The sequence below is a fragment of the Acipenser ruthenus genome, chromosome 22 (assembly GCF_902713425.1).
Source record: "Acipenser ruthenus chromosome 22, fAciRut3.2 maternal haplotype, whole genome shotgun sequence".
Classification (NCBI taxonomy): domain Eukaryota; kingdom Metazoa; phylum Chordata; class Actinopteri; order Acipenseriformes; family Acipenseridae; genus Acipenser; species Acipenser ruthenus.
This window is the reverse complement of record NC_081210.1, coordinates 3,673,888-3,690,266: the sequence shown is the minus strand read 5'-3', so window position 1 is coordinate 3,690,266 and position 16,379 is coordinate 3,673,888. Positions and strand designations below refer to the sequence as shown.

The window sequence follows — 16,379 nt, the reverse complement described above, 5'->3', positions numbered from 1 at the left end:
CTTGGATTTCAGCTTTAAACTTTGCTACATTTACACTAAGGGTGGAGAAAGATGTGCCGATTTATCCGATTTATCTCTCAGTATGTCTGTAGATGTGTTTATCTGTCAATATATTTACCCCCATACCATGTTATATACAGTATCCGATATGTGTCTCTCTGTTACTCATTTGTACCGGTGGTAAACACTGTGTTGTTTAAAAAAGACATTGTTTTTTGTATTCCTTTCTACTGCCACTAAATCTGTCTCTTATCTTGTTTTTTTTTTCTTCTCTGTAGGGTAATCAGGACGCTACAGCACCTCCTGACACGATGGCACAGCCTTACGCTTCAGCCCAGTTCGCACCCCCCCAGAACGGCATCCCTGCTGAGTACACAACTCCCCACCCCCATCCCGCGCCAGACTACACAGGCCAGACTACAGTCCCTGAGCACACACTAAACATGTACCCTCCCGCCCAGACGCACACCGAACAGAGTGGCCCCGACGCAAACACACAGACTGTCTCTGGCACTGCCACAGTAAGTACCCTATCGGCTTTTAAACAGTGACATTTTCATATACAGTATAAAGAATGTTATATAACAATCACATTGTAGAAATAGAGGTGGAGAAATTAGTTAATGTTCAATCCTTTCCCTGGATTGACCTGACTTTAGGTCACCTGGTTCTGTTTGATATCTATTATTATTATTATTATTATTTGTTTATTTAGCAGACGCCTTTATCCAAGGCGACTTACAGAGACTAGGGTGTGTGAACTATGCATCAGCTGCAGAGTCACTTACAATTACGTCTCACCCGAAAGACGGAGCACAAGGAGGTTAAGTGACTTGCTCAGGGTCACACAAGGAGTCAGTGGCTGAGGTGGGATTTGAACCGGGGACCTCCTGGTTACAAGCCCTTTTCTTTAACCACTGGACCACACAGCCTCCTATCTAAACTCACATGGTGGAGTTTTACTGCTGTTACCATAGAATTGCCCTCTTGCTCAAGATGAGAAAAGTCATAACTGCTACTTTGTGGACTTGAAGGATCCACCAATCGTTGTCAATGAAAACCAGGGATGCCCTGGACAAAATTAGACAGACAAATTCACTTCAATAGCAAATGTCCTGCTTTAAAAATGGCTCTCCGTCAGAGAGATTATAAAACAGGCATGTGTGTATAAAAACAAACGTTATCAAAACCAGCTGTATAGCCTTATAATGTGTTTAATTTTGTATTTATTTTTTAAACACAATTTAAAAAAAAAAAGCTAAATATTTTATATTATATTTCTTTAGAGTAAATGAGTACAGTAACTGATTCCAGTGGTTAGACTGGCCAATAGAATTATGGGTCACTGGGCATTGGAGACCATTATATCATATGGGCTGAGACCAAAGTTCATTACATTTGTTGGCTTTATTATGGAACTGGTAAGAACAGTTTGCAGCATCAGCTAAAAAGTGTCAGCCATTCATAAGTACATGACCCCATGGGGGTTGTACAGTCTCTCAAACTGTATGTATCTCCTTGCACAAGGGCAGTGAGGGGTCAACAGTTTGTATGAGCAGTGGAATGTAATAATACTCTTGGAACAGTCATGTTTCTTTCAATAAACATTCCTAAACTAGAGAATAAATTATTTGGGAACCTAAAAAAACCCAAGAAAATTAAACTTGGCGTTTTAAGTTCTAAGTAATCAGTTTTTGGCAATGTGAGATGAGGAATAAAAAAACATATTTATACCAAATGATAAGAGTCATTGTATATAGTAAGATACACCTGAACTGAATTCTTGTGGTTATCGTGTCGCCAGAATTTCTTGATGGAATTACAGCCTTATTATGTACAGCACTGTTGGGTGTAAATTGTTCCTTATAATAAACCAAACACTGCTGTGTTGGGAATTTAGCCCTCTCTGACAACCCTAAATCAATATTTTTAAATTAAAAAAAAAAAACGCTGTTTGGGTGTTTGGGTGTTTGGGCAAAAACTACCGTGCGCTTCCCTCATACCAGATAGAATGACTCATTCATCCTCATTCATGAGCACACTAATCATGATGAATGACCCTTGTGAGTAAACTGATGTGAGCTTGGTGCTGCCCTGAGGTCAGGGGTCAGGCAGGGTAAGCTCTCTTGTATTGAGCAGCAATAGAAGTCTACTTCTGATTTAATTTCTTTTGACTTCCCATTTAGTGCCTCTTAGAATCTTGGTCCACGTATTCTCATTCTGCAGTTTAGTGTAGCTGTGAGCAATTTAGAGGTGGCCATTTTAAAGCATGGTTTTTAGTTCTTATTCTGGACACAGTACAGTATATCTGTCAGCATTTTTGCAAGTTAAGAGCTTAGTATCCTTTGATGTTAACATTAAAACAGAGGTCAGCACAATAAAGGACCATTAGAAACTGAGTTTGCAGCTTGATTCTTTAGGAACTGCTGGCGAGAAGAGTGCTGCCGCCAGCAGTAGAAGCCCATTAAAACTCAGTGTTTGAAACGTGTCCCAGACTAAACTGACAAGCAGCGAGGGAGCAGAAAGGAATAAAGACAGTTGACCCTCTATTCAAGCTAAATAAGGGGACCACCAGTGGACTATAAAAACTCACTTCTCAGCCTTTGTTGACACGTGGCGTCAGATTACAATACATTTCAAAACTAAGGACGCCATTGAATGGGATTTAAGCCATCTTGTTCTGTTCTGTACACTGTCCTGTTTGAACAGGAGCCTTTGAATTTGCCAGTTCTGTTTGCTGAGCACTCCCACCTCCTAATAAGGGTCCTGACCCTTAACCTCTGACAGCAGGCCAGGTCAATCCAGGGAAAACCACTTTCATTTGACAGCTGGCCAGAGCCGAAGGTTAATAATACAGAAACAAAAACAACAGTGACAACACGTTAGGATGTTTTTAACTCAATGCTTCACCACAGTTTGGGTAAAATGTTCTTTGCCTATCGGCTTCCAAAATCTTTCAACTCTTGTAACCATGATATAAGGAGTAAATTTGATTTGATTTGTCTTTCTTTTAATGTTTTAGCTTCATGTAAATGTTTTGATCCTGATTAAGGATCCATATACGCTCAGGTGAATGTCCTTTGCTTATGACTCCTGAAATGATTAAGACAGTACCACACATGACATTGTGTTGTTTTATTGTATGTTTGCTGACAGGACCCCCTTGTAAATGAGATCTAGGTCTCAATGGGTTGCATTCCTGTATAAATAAATAAATTAAAAATAAAAAAAAGTTGAATTTTGTACAGCAGGGACAACAAAGTAAATCAGGATTGAATGCAAAACGTTTGTAAAATAGTGAGTCAAAAACTAGTCCTGTTACTTGTCACCAGGAAAATGTGTCTGTGAAGATGCAGAGGAGTCTGGTCTTCTGTATGCTATGTACAGTTAGTACTTCCGGGAAGGATATACAATAAGGATCACATTGCATAGAGTTAAATGTGATGAGTTGAAATAAATAAATACAATACGTGAAATTAACCTAACTAAACTTTTAGCTATTTTGTTGTTTATCTTTGCATTAATGGAGTATTCTCGAAAATTAGTCTGTTCGTAGTACCTTTTTTTTAGAACACAGATGCCCAGTCCTTGAAAGCTATTCTGGGTTTTGTTCATACAATCTCATTGGCAGCCAACATCTACATGTGGACCAGCACGTTGCTTTATTGTTCTTCATAAAACTAAAGACATAATTGCCAAAAAAAAAAAACAAAGAAAGTGTAACGCTTTTCCCTGAAGTCAAATGTACTTTACGCTAAAAATGAAAGGTTTCACTTTACGATAACATGCTGAAGAGCAAGGACAATTTAAAACACTTGGTTCTTTAAAATGTTCAAATTCCTTCTTTTTAAAAGATAATCTTGACATCAGTTGTGATTTCCTTTTTTTTTTTTTTTTTACAATTGTGTGGAGGCCACACACTCATAAATCCATAAAAGGAACAAAAAACGTCTAGTTTTGTAGTCTTTGTGAGGGAAAAAAAGAAATGTGAGACAAGCGATAGGAGCACATTACAAACACTGATAGCAGTAGATGGATTTAATGTGTGACAGTGGGGACGCATAATCTCCCACTACAACCAGCTGGGATCCCTCTGGGTAGAGCAAGAAACCTGATGCCCTTGCAGCTTTTGGAGCTGAAATCCAGTCGCTGCTCCATTTGTCTTTCATAAGAGTGCCGTTTATGGAAAACACACTGTCAGTATTATCAGTCCAGGGACCACAGAGAAAATTGATTTTCCACAGCTTATAAACATCACAGACAGATAGCCGTACTTCCTTACAGGACATGGTGATATACCCATTTACTGGAATGTTAGGGGCTATCTTGGGGTTTAAAAGAATCTATCTATCTGTCCTGCCAAAAAACAATAGTTTTGAGGTCACCTTTCCTCAGACATGAGTCAAACTGATAGACCTACAAGTGCTCCAATAATGGAGTGGGCCAGGGAGTTACAGTATGATGCCCCCAGTGTGCGCATTAAACCAGTATGTATTGATGGTTATTGCCATCTTGATATTACCAAACCTGTTCATCCCCACAAAATGTAATGTGAAAGCACTATAAATACTTACAAACATAATAATTTCACCATAATTATGCAGCTTAGGAAGCTCATGTCAATTTTGACTGATTTTCGCAAGAAGGCACTGTGGTATAACATTTAACACACAGGGTGTAGAGCCGTGTGTAGGGCTTCCATCCTAGCTCAACTACAGACACACTGTTTAGGGATATGACAGGTTTGGTAAAATGTAAATGTAAACTGTTGGCTGAATAGACCCCACTGACTGCAAGAGATAAGCACAGTATCTGTCTTGTTTGTTTTTGTATTATTGTTTTTAATACTAAGGATTACCTGCTAGTTTTCAGCAACTTATTGAATCTTCTGGCTAATAAATGCCATATGTCGGGCCAGGACAATTGATAGAAATGTAGTATTTTATTGGGATATCTGTGAGGATCTTTAAAAGGGGTGCACAAATGCAGTGGTGGATTTAGCATTAATATTTATATAATACTTTCCTGGCTTTGAAAGTAACCGTGTATTGCATTGATTTACGTAACACTTACACCAGGTTCATCATGGCAAACTGTGGAAAAACGATAGCTTTAAAAGGGGCTACCGTGGGTTTAACTCGCACGTCATTACAGTCGCATTTATTTATTTGTTTATTTGGGTGGGGGGCAAAGCTAATGGTACCCAGTAACATTTAAAAGCCAGTAAAATCACCTAAATATATACATAAAAAACAACAACACCACATCAATAAAAAATCAGATGAAAGCCTAAATGAAATTACACCACAGTGCCCCTGCTGCTGTTCTGTTGTGTAGAAGCTTTCAGTTTGATAAATACATACTGATGAGGTCATAAATACTTAGGTACAAAAGGTTAATGTAGTGTGAAAGACTGAGGGACTGCCACCAACCTGCTATATCATAATGATAAAGTGTTTCCTTGCAGTGTAAATGGGCAAGAGTGATGCAGTCTGTAAAGTGAAATGCTTACTAACTAATGACTTCGCTATCATGCATTATGTTTTTATTTGAAGCAAGCTTTTAAAAAAGCGTTCTTCCTTTGAGAGCTTTACAGCAGGTGGTTTATATTGCAACCGCGTGATGATAAGAAAATTGTATTCAATACTGGGGGTCCCGGACAACCAATCAACAAAAATGAAACTTCCACTAATAAAGTATATAAGCGAATTAATATAGGAAAGAAAAGATACGCCTCAGTAAAAAATAAAAGATACGAAAAACCTGCTTTCTGTACAATGTGAAACTAGCAGATTTATAATGCATGCTACTGTAAATGCCTGGTTTGAAATAACCTGCTTACAGTAGAGGAAATGTGATTCCCCACCCCCACACGTACTTTACTATATAAATATGTATAAATTCATAATTCCAAGGTAGAAGCACATTTTGGCTGTTGGCTTTATCAGTGTTAGTATAAAATTCCTATTCATCCCATTGTTGAAAAGACTATATTTCTTTAATTATCAAAAAGATGAAAAGCTTTCTCCTTTTTACTGACCAAGAACCTTTTAAGAGGCCGAATGATTTCACTGCCTTTCATTGTCCCTATTAACCTAAGCTGACTGTTCAGTCTCAGCATGGAACCAATCTTTTTCAAGTCCTACTCAGCAGTGGGTTGTGTCAACACCGTTCAACTCCAAATGCACTTCCCGTGTAGTACATTGAAGCCACTTCACAGGCTCTTCCCTCAGATCACAGGGGCCCTGGCTTTCTTTATGGAGAGGGCTTTGAGTCGCTGAGAGGTGTTATTATGCTGCCCAGCTGGGCGCAGTACAGGAGCTTCATCGATGGGGTTGCAACTGAGATCATAGATAAAGACAGAGTCAACCTTTACGAAGTAAACAGAATAGGCCACATACAGTCCTAGCATAATCGGTTCATTTTTCAGTTCAAATTAATAACTGTAGTTTTAAAAACAGTGATATTTTTAATAACAATACGCAAACCTTCGTCATAAATGGTTTGTTCATAGACAGTACATGGCCATCAATGAACCTTCTTTTGTGTAATGGATGTCGATGGACAACAAAATGGCTGAATGGCTATTAAATGTCCCATGGGTTTCTTTCTACATTGCATTACAGTACTGAATCATTAGTCATGAAGTTTTTGTTCTTTTTTTTATTTTTTTATGAAGATTTTCCAATCCTGGATCCCCTGTAGTTATCTGGTGGTGGTACTATATTTCTTTTATTTATTTTTTTGTCAATATTAATATGTATGTTTACATTTGTATTTTTTCCTATGTGTTGTCTTTTGCTGGAGAAATACTTACATGCCATTCAATAAATAAAACCCCTCTGATCCACATTGAGTTTAGCAATCTTTGTTACTTGAGGACAATCTGGAGTCGATGCAAATTGTTCAGCAAACGGTGCCCACCAGGGACTTTTCCTGATGTCCACGTGGCGGAAAATATATACAGCAACAGTCATTTCCTGCCTCCATCACCCCGTGAACTAACACTGACCAGAATGTGAAATATCTCCACGTCTGTGGCTCAATTCAGATTTCAATCCGACAGACAGAGCATGCACTACCTACAGTATGCTGCCTCCAGCTTCTGTTCTTTGCTGTTACTGCTGTGGGGATATGACAGTGACTAGCTATCACTGTGTCAACAATTAACAATTACAAACTTTATTTGAACAGAAGCCGTAGAACACTAGGTGTCATTTTTTCTTAAGGGCGACAACAAGACCCAACCTACAGCACAGCACTTGAAGAGTATAATTTAGATATATAGTTTAAAAAAGCAACAGAAAAAAAAGCTAGCAAAGATGTAACACAGAGCCAAGGTTGCTAGCCACAGCACACACAGTCAGTTTTTCACTGTAAATAATATTGAACAATATAGCTTAAAGGCCAATAAATGCGTGTGCAGTCGAGGTATAATGTTATATCATTTATCTCTAACCACAAGCAGTGGCCTCATAGATGCATGTCCACAGTAAATACAAATTTTTGTAGTGATTCTGAAACACTGATACTAACTTTTTATAGCTATCCAACACAAAAAAAGGTGCTACATTTGGAAAAATGGAATCCAAAATAACCAGCATATGAAAAATATATCCAGTTTGATAGGTTTGGTGTTGCTCATAAGGATGTGCGTCTGGCACACTCCTGCCATATGGAAGCACTCCCCAGGGCTTTCACTCCAATGCTCATGTTTATGTGCACAGGGAGTCGATGGCAGTCATTTCACTATTTGTCTTTTAGAACACAGCGTGAGATAATGAGTGGTAAACGCTGGTAATTGCAGTGTCCACAGTAAGTGTGAAATTGATTAGGATTGCTGGGATAATCTTTGCCCAGAGTCCACTAAAGTGCAGTTGCCTTTCAGTTTCAATCACTATTTCTTCCTTTCAATTTATTACCTTTGTTTTTCTTTTTTTTTCAGAGCAGGCGTGTTTTCTTTTATAAGCAAAGTAACTTTTAATAAATTACTAATTGTTGTTTAATATAACCCTATCAGTGACCTAGTCTGATTGTAAATCCTATGCATATCCATGAAAAATAATAATTCAGGTCCAGCTGGACCATGTCAGTACCTGGTGTTAAACAAACAGGGAGTTCAGGAAAGATAGCTCAGTTAAACCAGATGTACTCTGCTCTTTGTTTAGTGGTGCCTATTGATCAGAGTGCAAACAAAGAGGACTAGTAACTGATGCTAATCAATGAATTGATCTATTATTCTGAGCCTGTGCATGGAATATGAACTGAGCTCTGTTATTTCAGAGACCGACTCTTCCTACCTTTTGAACATTGTTAGATATGATTTAATTATAACTAAGCACTGCTTTGAAGCAGCAAAGAACAAATGTTGTTCACATGAAGCAGTTTCAAAGAAGTTAACCAATGCGACTTCTAGTGTAACAGGGGGGTCTTGCTGTGTATATGGATGAACACTTAGGAAATCTCAGCTATACATCTGCAGGAAATTCTAATTCTGTAAGAACCCTTGGGCTACAGGAAAACAGAGCATGATAATCGGTTGCAGCAGATGATAGAAGCTGTTTTTTTTTGTGGCCATGTTATGTCTTGAAACTACAATAAACAATGATATATTTCATTTATCTGACAGGGTTGTAAAGATACATAGTGCTTACTTACTTAATTACTGATACAGCTGCACAGTCCAAGTTAGTTACCTTTTGTTCAAGTTTTATGACAATTTTGTACAAACCTAAATAAAATAATAACTCGCCAGCAATCTGTCATTTTCTTTTTTTTTTTTTTTTAAGGCGAGTATTGAATTACACAGGTTTATGTAACTCAGCACTCTCTTCTCTACGGATTGAAAGAAGCCTGACTGTGGGTGGTTGCAAATTCACTTGGCTTCCAACATTAGTGGTTAAAGCAAGGGCGCTATTCAAGCTGAGAGAGAGAGAGAGAGAGCAAGGAGAGAGCGAGAGAGAGAGAGAGAGAGCGAGAGAGTGAGCGAGAGAGAGAGAGAGATTATTTGAATTTTTTTTTTTTATCATTAACAGTACTATTTTCCCTTTTTTTTTGTTCTTTAATTTGTTTCCAATTCAATGTATATATGCATGTATGTATTGTATAATTGCTGTGGCAACGCCTGCTATTATAAGTCATGCCAATAAAGCACCATTGAATTGAATTGAAAATTGAGAGAGAGAGAGAGAGTGTTCATTGCACACATCAATTTAGTCAAAAGAATACCACAGTTGGTGCTCAACCATCGCTCACATAATATGGTCAACTTAATCAAATAATGCCCGGAAGAAAATCTCAGGATTTCTCAGGAGTGATAGTGTGATTGGTGTGGAAGTAGAGAGCACCTGGGCTTTCCAAGGTGCACTTATCTGCTAACCGCGGGTTTTCTCAAACATATTAAAACACTTCAATGCATTTCTAAGAGGAAATCTTTTTTAGTTTAGTGCTCAATTCTTGCACTCACACATCCCTGCAGAGCGGAGTGTGTAAACCACAGAGAATAATAGCATTTGTTTGTCTCCTGTATAGCACTGTTGCTGTCGGTCAGTTTAAGCTACAGCAATTATATCATTTGCTTTGATTTAAAAGTATGCTACTTATTTGGTTATTCACTGTGTTATTTTAAAAAAGCTGTAGTGTCTCACACATATTGTCTTCCTCAATACCACTACAAACTTCACCTTCACCTACATTCAATATCTATACTCTGCCACAGGTACTGTATATTGTCTGGATAATCCAAAGGCACTCATTTTAAATTACAGGTACTGTGACATAAAATCTGTCCTTGTGTATGAGCATGTTTTTGAATGTCTGCTTTTAGCAAGCATCTGATTCTTCCTGAAAGCCCTTGGCACCATTGCGAATTGGTGTGAGTGGTTGTCCTTTTGAAACACAGGTATTAAACCTGATTTTTTTGTATAGGTTCCTGTGGCGGGGCGAAAGGGTTCAAGTGTGTGTGTGTGTGTGTGTGTGTGTGTGGAATATTGGGTTGTCAGGAAAAGGGTTACGTTCCTCCCTGTCAAAACACGTGGGAATGTGGCTGGAGTTGTAAATTGAATAAACTTTATTTAATGATTAATTAGGTTCTAGCACAGGTGTATAAAAAGGGTGATCACGGGTGTTAATTAAGAATTAATGTTGGTGATAGAGGTGGAGGTTTGCGCTGTGTTGATGTGGTGTATTTGTCAGTGAGTTTTTGTAGAACCTTTTGTTTTGGCCCTTGTGACATTTGTTTCTGTTAATGTGTTTTGCTTATTGTTTGTGTCATGTTACTGTAAATAAAAGTGTGCATTTGCGCTTGAAGTGCATCTTTCTGTGTTCTGGGTCTCTCTCCCTGCCGATAACATCCTGGGCCGTGACGCTACCCTGTCACAGTTCCCTCACCACCAATTGTATGTCTGGCTGCTAGATGTTAAAGTGGGAGTATTGATAGCATTTACGATAAAGTCTCTCTACCCTAAGAGTAGGTTTATCAACCTAATACACTACAAGCCTTCCTTCCTCACACTGCCTACCAATGTGGCAGAACCCTGACTTATCTTAAGCGATCATCCAATACAAGGATAACAAGGCCATTCAGAATCCCTGTTCCTGCACTCCAGGTTTATTTATACCACTGAACCCTTTTGTTTTATTTATTTATTTTAGATTGGCAATGGTCCATATGATTATGGGAGGTACAGTAAACCCCTGTCAGTGCTGACATACTGTAGGACCACCAAATAACACAAGGCTGTGTGTGACTAATTCCTGGGATATTATGAGGGCACCAAACACATCTCCACAAGAACATGTGTGATTAATGTAATCTGGTTACTCACTTTCAGCATAGGCCAAAACACAAATGTTATACAAAGCACTGTAACAGTAACCTGGACACGAGATTCTCTGACTGACAGAAACAACTGTACAAGAAAACACGGCCACACTGTGTGTACGAGATTCGGCTAAACTATGGACATTTGGTGGATGTATTTCAAAATTAGAAACGTCGTACTGAAATGTGTTTTGGATTTTGGAGCAATCTTTGCCAATAAATATTTGTGACTGAACAGGTACAAAAAATAAAGGGGTCCGATATAAGTGATTCTAAACCATCTATAAACATGTTATTAATTATGCTATTAACAATTATAGAATATGAATAGAAATAATGAGCATTATTACACAGAATCCTAAACTAAAGTGTTACTGAAAAATCTATCATTGTTAGCGACACCTTGTACTAAACTAGCCCATCTGTTGAATATTTCCGCCTGAATTCTGGTCATATTGCAGCTTGCATTTAAATAAGCCATTAGTACAAAAAGGCAGTTTGTTTCAAAACATGTAGGGAATAACTAAGTCCTTGGCAAGTGGTCCTTGTAAGGCTAAATTAAATTTAATATGAGTGCACTATCATTGCTTTAATACAGCCCTAAAGAGTAATAAAATATATACAATTCATGGTAGACTTTTGCAGAGATGACCTTTTGATGAAGTAAACTGATAAGAAGTGAACTCTTATCATAACTACAAATATGAAAGAGAAAGGCAACAATCAATAGGGTTGTGAAAATGTAATTCCATCATCATCATCATCATCATCATCATCATCATCATCATCATCATCATTGGTAACTTTGAGAACTTGTCAAGTGGTTACTTCAGAAAAAAATAACTTGCCAGATGGAAAATTGTTGCTCATTATAGTTTATGAAATGCATAGCAGGTTAGGCTGTTCCTAGTTCTTGCTGTACTTTTGGAATGCCCTTGTCAATGAGCTGATGTAGAACACTCTTTTAAAGTTTTAAAAGTAGAAGTCATGCTCTAACTTAACTTCTTGTAGACAGGCTCCTGTACAGAGAAGCCCTGTGGTCTTGGTGTTTAGTATCCAGACTTGTTAATAAATAAACGCACTGGCATGTCAAACAAGGTCCTGTTTACTGTATGGACATTAATAACCCTATGGCACACTTTTGAGGTATTAACCCCGTTGTCCTGGCTAAATCCCAACACACAGTGCTATAGTCGTGTGATATGCCAGTTACATATCATCCACACACTGTATAGTTTACTAATTTACTACACAGTATATTAGGGATTACAGTACACTGTATATTTAATAACTGAAATTGCTTTTATTTAAAAGTGAAAGCTTTTAATTTGTTTGATCAATAAAGTGGGTGGTCCCAAACTACTTAGTTAAGGGGTTAATGAATCAATACCAGTCCCTTATTAGCATGACTGACAACTAAGACATGTCTGCAGAATGGTCAATTCATTGATTCCCCCTAAATACCACTGCTCAGCTCCTGTAATTGACAGATAAATGTGTAGAGCAACAGAATTACAGTAAGGTGCATGGACAATATTAAATAATCTTATTTGAACCAGAGAATCACATAATATAATTATGGTTCATTTACACAGTGAAAGCATTTATTTAGGTTTTTTGTTTTCATTTGTTTTACCTTTTATACAGCACCTTCATCCATTGTCATTAGTTCTGCTTATATGTCTGTCATCCTCTTTAATATATAATGTGTGAATGCACTTTATTGTATGCTTAGTTTTCTATAGAAACAAGCAAACCAGGCAGCCTTAACTGCCTCAGTAAACTTGCATACAAAGAATGTAAAGGTGCAATGCATTACAGATTACAAGACGCAGAAGAATGACAAGAAGAAAGTACTGCAGATTAATTAAGGTGCACATTCCTTAATGTAACGGCTTTGTATGGCAATGGCCATTTCTTTAAAAGGCTTTGTACAGACTGTGAAAACAAACAGCAGGGCTGTGCCTGAATAATAATCAGAGAGTGAGCAGTCAGCCTTGCTTAAGAAACTCTGAAGTAAAAGAGTGACTGCTAAAGAGATCAGGATCACTCTACCCATGGGCTCCTATTATATAAGTCACTAACTTCAGCTTGATTAATTAACTGCTATCCACTGTTATCAAAAACACCCACGGTGCTTTCTCAAAAGTGTTATTTGGCTAAATATGTTAAATTAAATGTTCAGCCCCATTGACATAATGCTATTAATAATCTGATGTGCTTTAATCGTAACCCTAAAAATGCATGATTAGATTTATTTAAACGTCTAATTCCTGTTGTTGTGCTGCATCCTATATGAAACAAATCATGTTAAAATTGAATTAACACAACAACAAAAAAAAAAAACTAATATCATAAATATGTTCAGTTAATTATCACCGACATACACAGCAATTGTTTTCAAGCTATTATGCAGCAATATGTGTAATGTTGTAGAGTACCACTGCCTTTGTTTCATAGGCAAGGTCAGGAAAGGCTACTTCCTTGCCTATAGTATTATGTAGGTTTGCTTTTGTGTGTAAGGACAGTATATTTACAACTTGCTTCACAAATCTGGACCTAAATGTAGGAAGTCCAAAAAGAGTGCAAATTCAGGTCAGTGAAACTAGTGTGGACAGTGTTTAGAAAATTGTGAACTCAAATAATTGTAAACCAAACAAATAAGCTATTAATCACTGGAGGGCTGCATGAAACAAGCATGAAACACTGGTGAGATGCTTTAAGTGTAGATTAAGTGTAGAAGGAATCTCCATATCACTCTTGAGAGACAAGGAAATTGTTCAGCATTATGAATGGATCCTTATTAGGTAATCAGGCTCAAATGTAACGTCCAGATATAATACCAGGAGTTAAGACCACTCTGTATCCAGTTACTCCATTGATCCAGATTATATTTACACTGCTTCATAAATAAAATATGTGCTTAACACAGAATTAGAACTCTGTTTGCTAAACATCTTTGACAAAACATAATGAGGCTATTTCAATTTTGCTACCTATTAAGTTCCATCTAAAAATGTTTGACAGGTCGATATTTTCAATCTTTAATCCTACAGTGGGTGTCCTCAACTGTTTGTACAGGCAGTATTAAACAGATCGTAAGATAAAAATTACAAGCCGGGAGAGAGAGAGATGGCAAAAGTGGGTTATAACTGTATTGCAAAAACAAAGCAGCTCCATACAATTAGTAACACAGGCATATAAAGACAGACAGACATGCACAGAAAGACAAACAAATGACAGGCAGACAGACTATATCCGTTATACGTACTTATAAACAATAGCAACAAAAAAAAAAACAATGGCAAAAGTGTATACTACTAGTCTTATTATTTCTAATCATATTCTATAATTGTTAATAGCATAATTAATAACATGTTTATAGATTGATTATAATCACTTATAATGGATACCTAAACTAAAGTGTTGCCGAGTATATACTGTATAACCACAGAGGCTTTACTGAAAGAAAAGAAAAAAGTGGAGAAAATAGCTCATACATGGCAGGCATTCATAATAGCAAATGCACACGACCTCCTCCTTCTCTGTTTATTTGGTAAAAATACAAAGATTACCTACCCTGTCTCATACAGTATACAACTTTGGAATGACAAACTGTGTGGCTCTGGGTATCACCTGCTTGTATCACAGTTGTGGCATCCCCTTACTGTTCTGAAGTATGTCATTTCTAAGTGAATGAAAACTAAACATGCTCTATGCTTCAATGCTCTGCACAGATGTGTTTTCTGTTCAAGATCAGTTAATGGATTTATTTGGCTGCTCTTCTGTAAAAACTGTCTCAAGGTCAGTTCAGCTGCTTTGGTATGAATCCATCCAAATTTAAACCTGTGTGCAAACAGAAAACACACTCCAAAAGGAATGTGGTGTTTCAGTTGAGTTAAACAAAACAAAAACAAAAAAAGTAATTTTAACAGGATTTAAACGTAGATGCGATCTTTGGTACAGATGCCAAGTTATAACAGAGGACTCAGTAAGGCAGTGGGAGTGTGCTGTTTCTCTCACAACACTGACCTCTGTGAACCTCTCAACTGAGGCAACCAGAAAGTAGGGGAAAGACTAACATTGAAGGCAGCCGATGGAGAAGCCTCACTTATATTCCTCTCACTTTCCTTCTTCTCTTCAGCAGACAGATGATGCAGCACAGACTGAAGGCCAGCAGCAGACACAGTCCTCCGAAAACTCAGAAAACAAGACACAGCCCAAGCGGCTCCACGTTTCAAATATCCCCTTCAGATTCAGAGATCCAGACCTCAGGCAAATGTTTGGTGTAAGTACTGTTCCACCGGCAGCTATTAAAAATCTTCAACCCATTTTTTATACCGTAGTGTGCACTGTTGCATCAGGCTGCTTTTAAATAGTAACACAAATTGGCACAAGGAATAGGTTCTGCTGTACAAAAAAAAAAAAAAAAATGCTAATTATATTTCTCATTTTGATACCTTAGGGGGCTGTCTCATTGACTACAATGCAATGTAAAAATAAACTTAATGTTACATATAAGACTGCTATAGCATACTGAAGTATATTGCTGTTTAATATAAGCAAGATGTTTTGTTTTGGTCACCAGGTATATACAGAAAAGCCTGTCTTTCATTAAAGCAATTTGAGGCTTAGATAGCACAATACTAACTTGACGAAAGTTAATCATATAATTATATGTATGCTTTGTTTAGTGTTTCATGTACCCCAGTAGTGTCATTTTACAACAAGTACAATAGACAATGTATGTGTGTATGATTGGCAGCTGCAATGCTTGAAGATGCTGTCTTGCCATAATGTTTGGATGGGTTTAAATGACATTTTAATTTAAGAAAACAATACACGCTCATTTGATTGACTAATTCTTTTTTTTTTTGTCTATTTCTTTGCAGCAATTTGGTAAAATATTAGATGTTGAAATTATCTTTAATGAGCGTGGATCGAAGGTAAGCAGTCCATATCTTTACATTGTGCATGCTTCAATATATATATATATATATATATATATATATATATATATATATATATATATATATATATATATATAGATAGATAGATAGATAGATAGATAGATAGATACATTGCTAAACGAAGAACAACTGCTTTTAGAATTTGTGTTATTTATTTTTTTAAATAAATACTGAATGAGAACAAGTTACGAAGACAGGCCCCAGATGCATTTGCAAAGAAATACAAAAAAAAAAAGTTTATTGTTGAAATAAATTTGCCTTAAAAAATTTTGCACAATGTACCTCAATATTTTTTTGTACAGAAGCATAAATGTTACAAAACTGGGGTGCATTAGTGTGCTGTCATTAATGATAAGTGATCATAAGCAGACTATTGCTTACTTTAGGCAGTCCAAGTAGAAAGGTACGCACCTGTGGAGGGTACAGTACATATTGAACTGGATTTTTGTGTGTGTGTGTGTGTGTCTATATATATATATATATATATATATATATATATATATATATAGAGAGAGAGAGAGAGAGCGAGAGAGAGAGAGAGAGAGAGAGAGAGAGAGAGTTTTCATAGTCACACATAAAAAGTCAGT

The 16,379-nt window shown here is 37.1% G+C and overlaps 1 protein-coding gene across 41 annotated transcripts in view; it reads left to right on the top strand.

Moving 5' to 3' along the window:
• LOC117431445 (RNA binding protein fox-1 homolog 1) overlaps positions 1-16,379 on the top strand; it is a 603,925-nt gene that overhangs the window by 548,897 nt on the left and 38,649 nt on the right. For 40 of the 41 annotated variants that reach the window (XR_009308100.1, XR_009308101.1, XR_004548688.2 and 37 more), the window contains 3 exons: positions 279-521; positions 14,967-15,110; positions 15,715-15,768. Coding sequence is in view for 38 of the 41 variants with exons in the window: in XM_058995815.1 (XP_058851798.1) it covers positions 279-521; positions 14,967-15,110; positions 15,715-15,768 (441 nt within the window). In the remaining 3 variants the exon portion in view is untranslated. The remainder of the gene's footprint in view (positions 1-278; positions 522-14,966; positions 15,111-15,714; positions 15,769-16,379) is intronic. The other variant, XM_034052338.2, reaches the window with a different exon arrangement.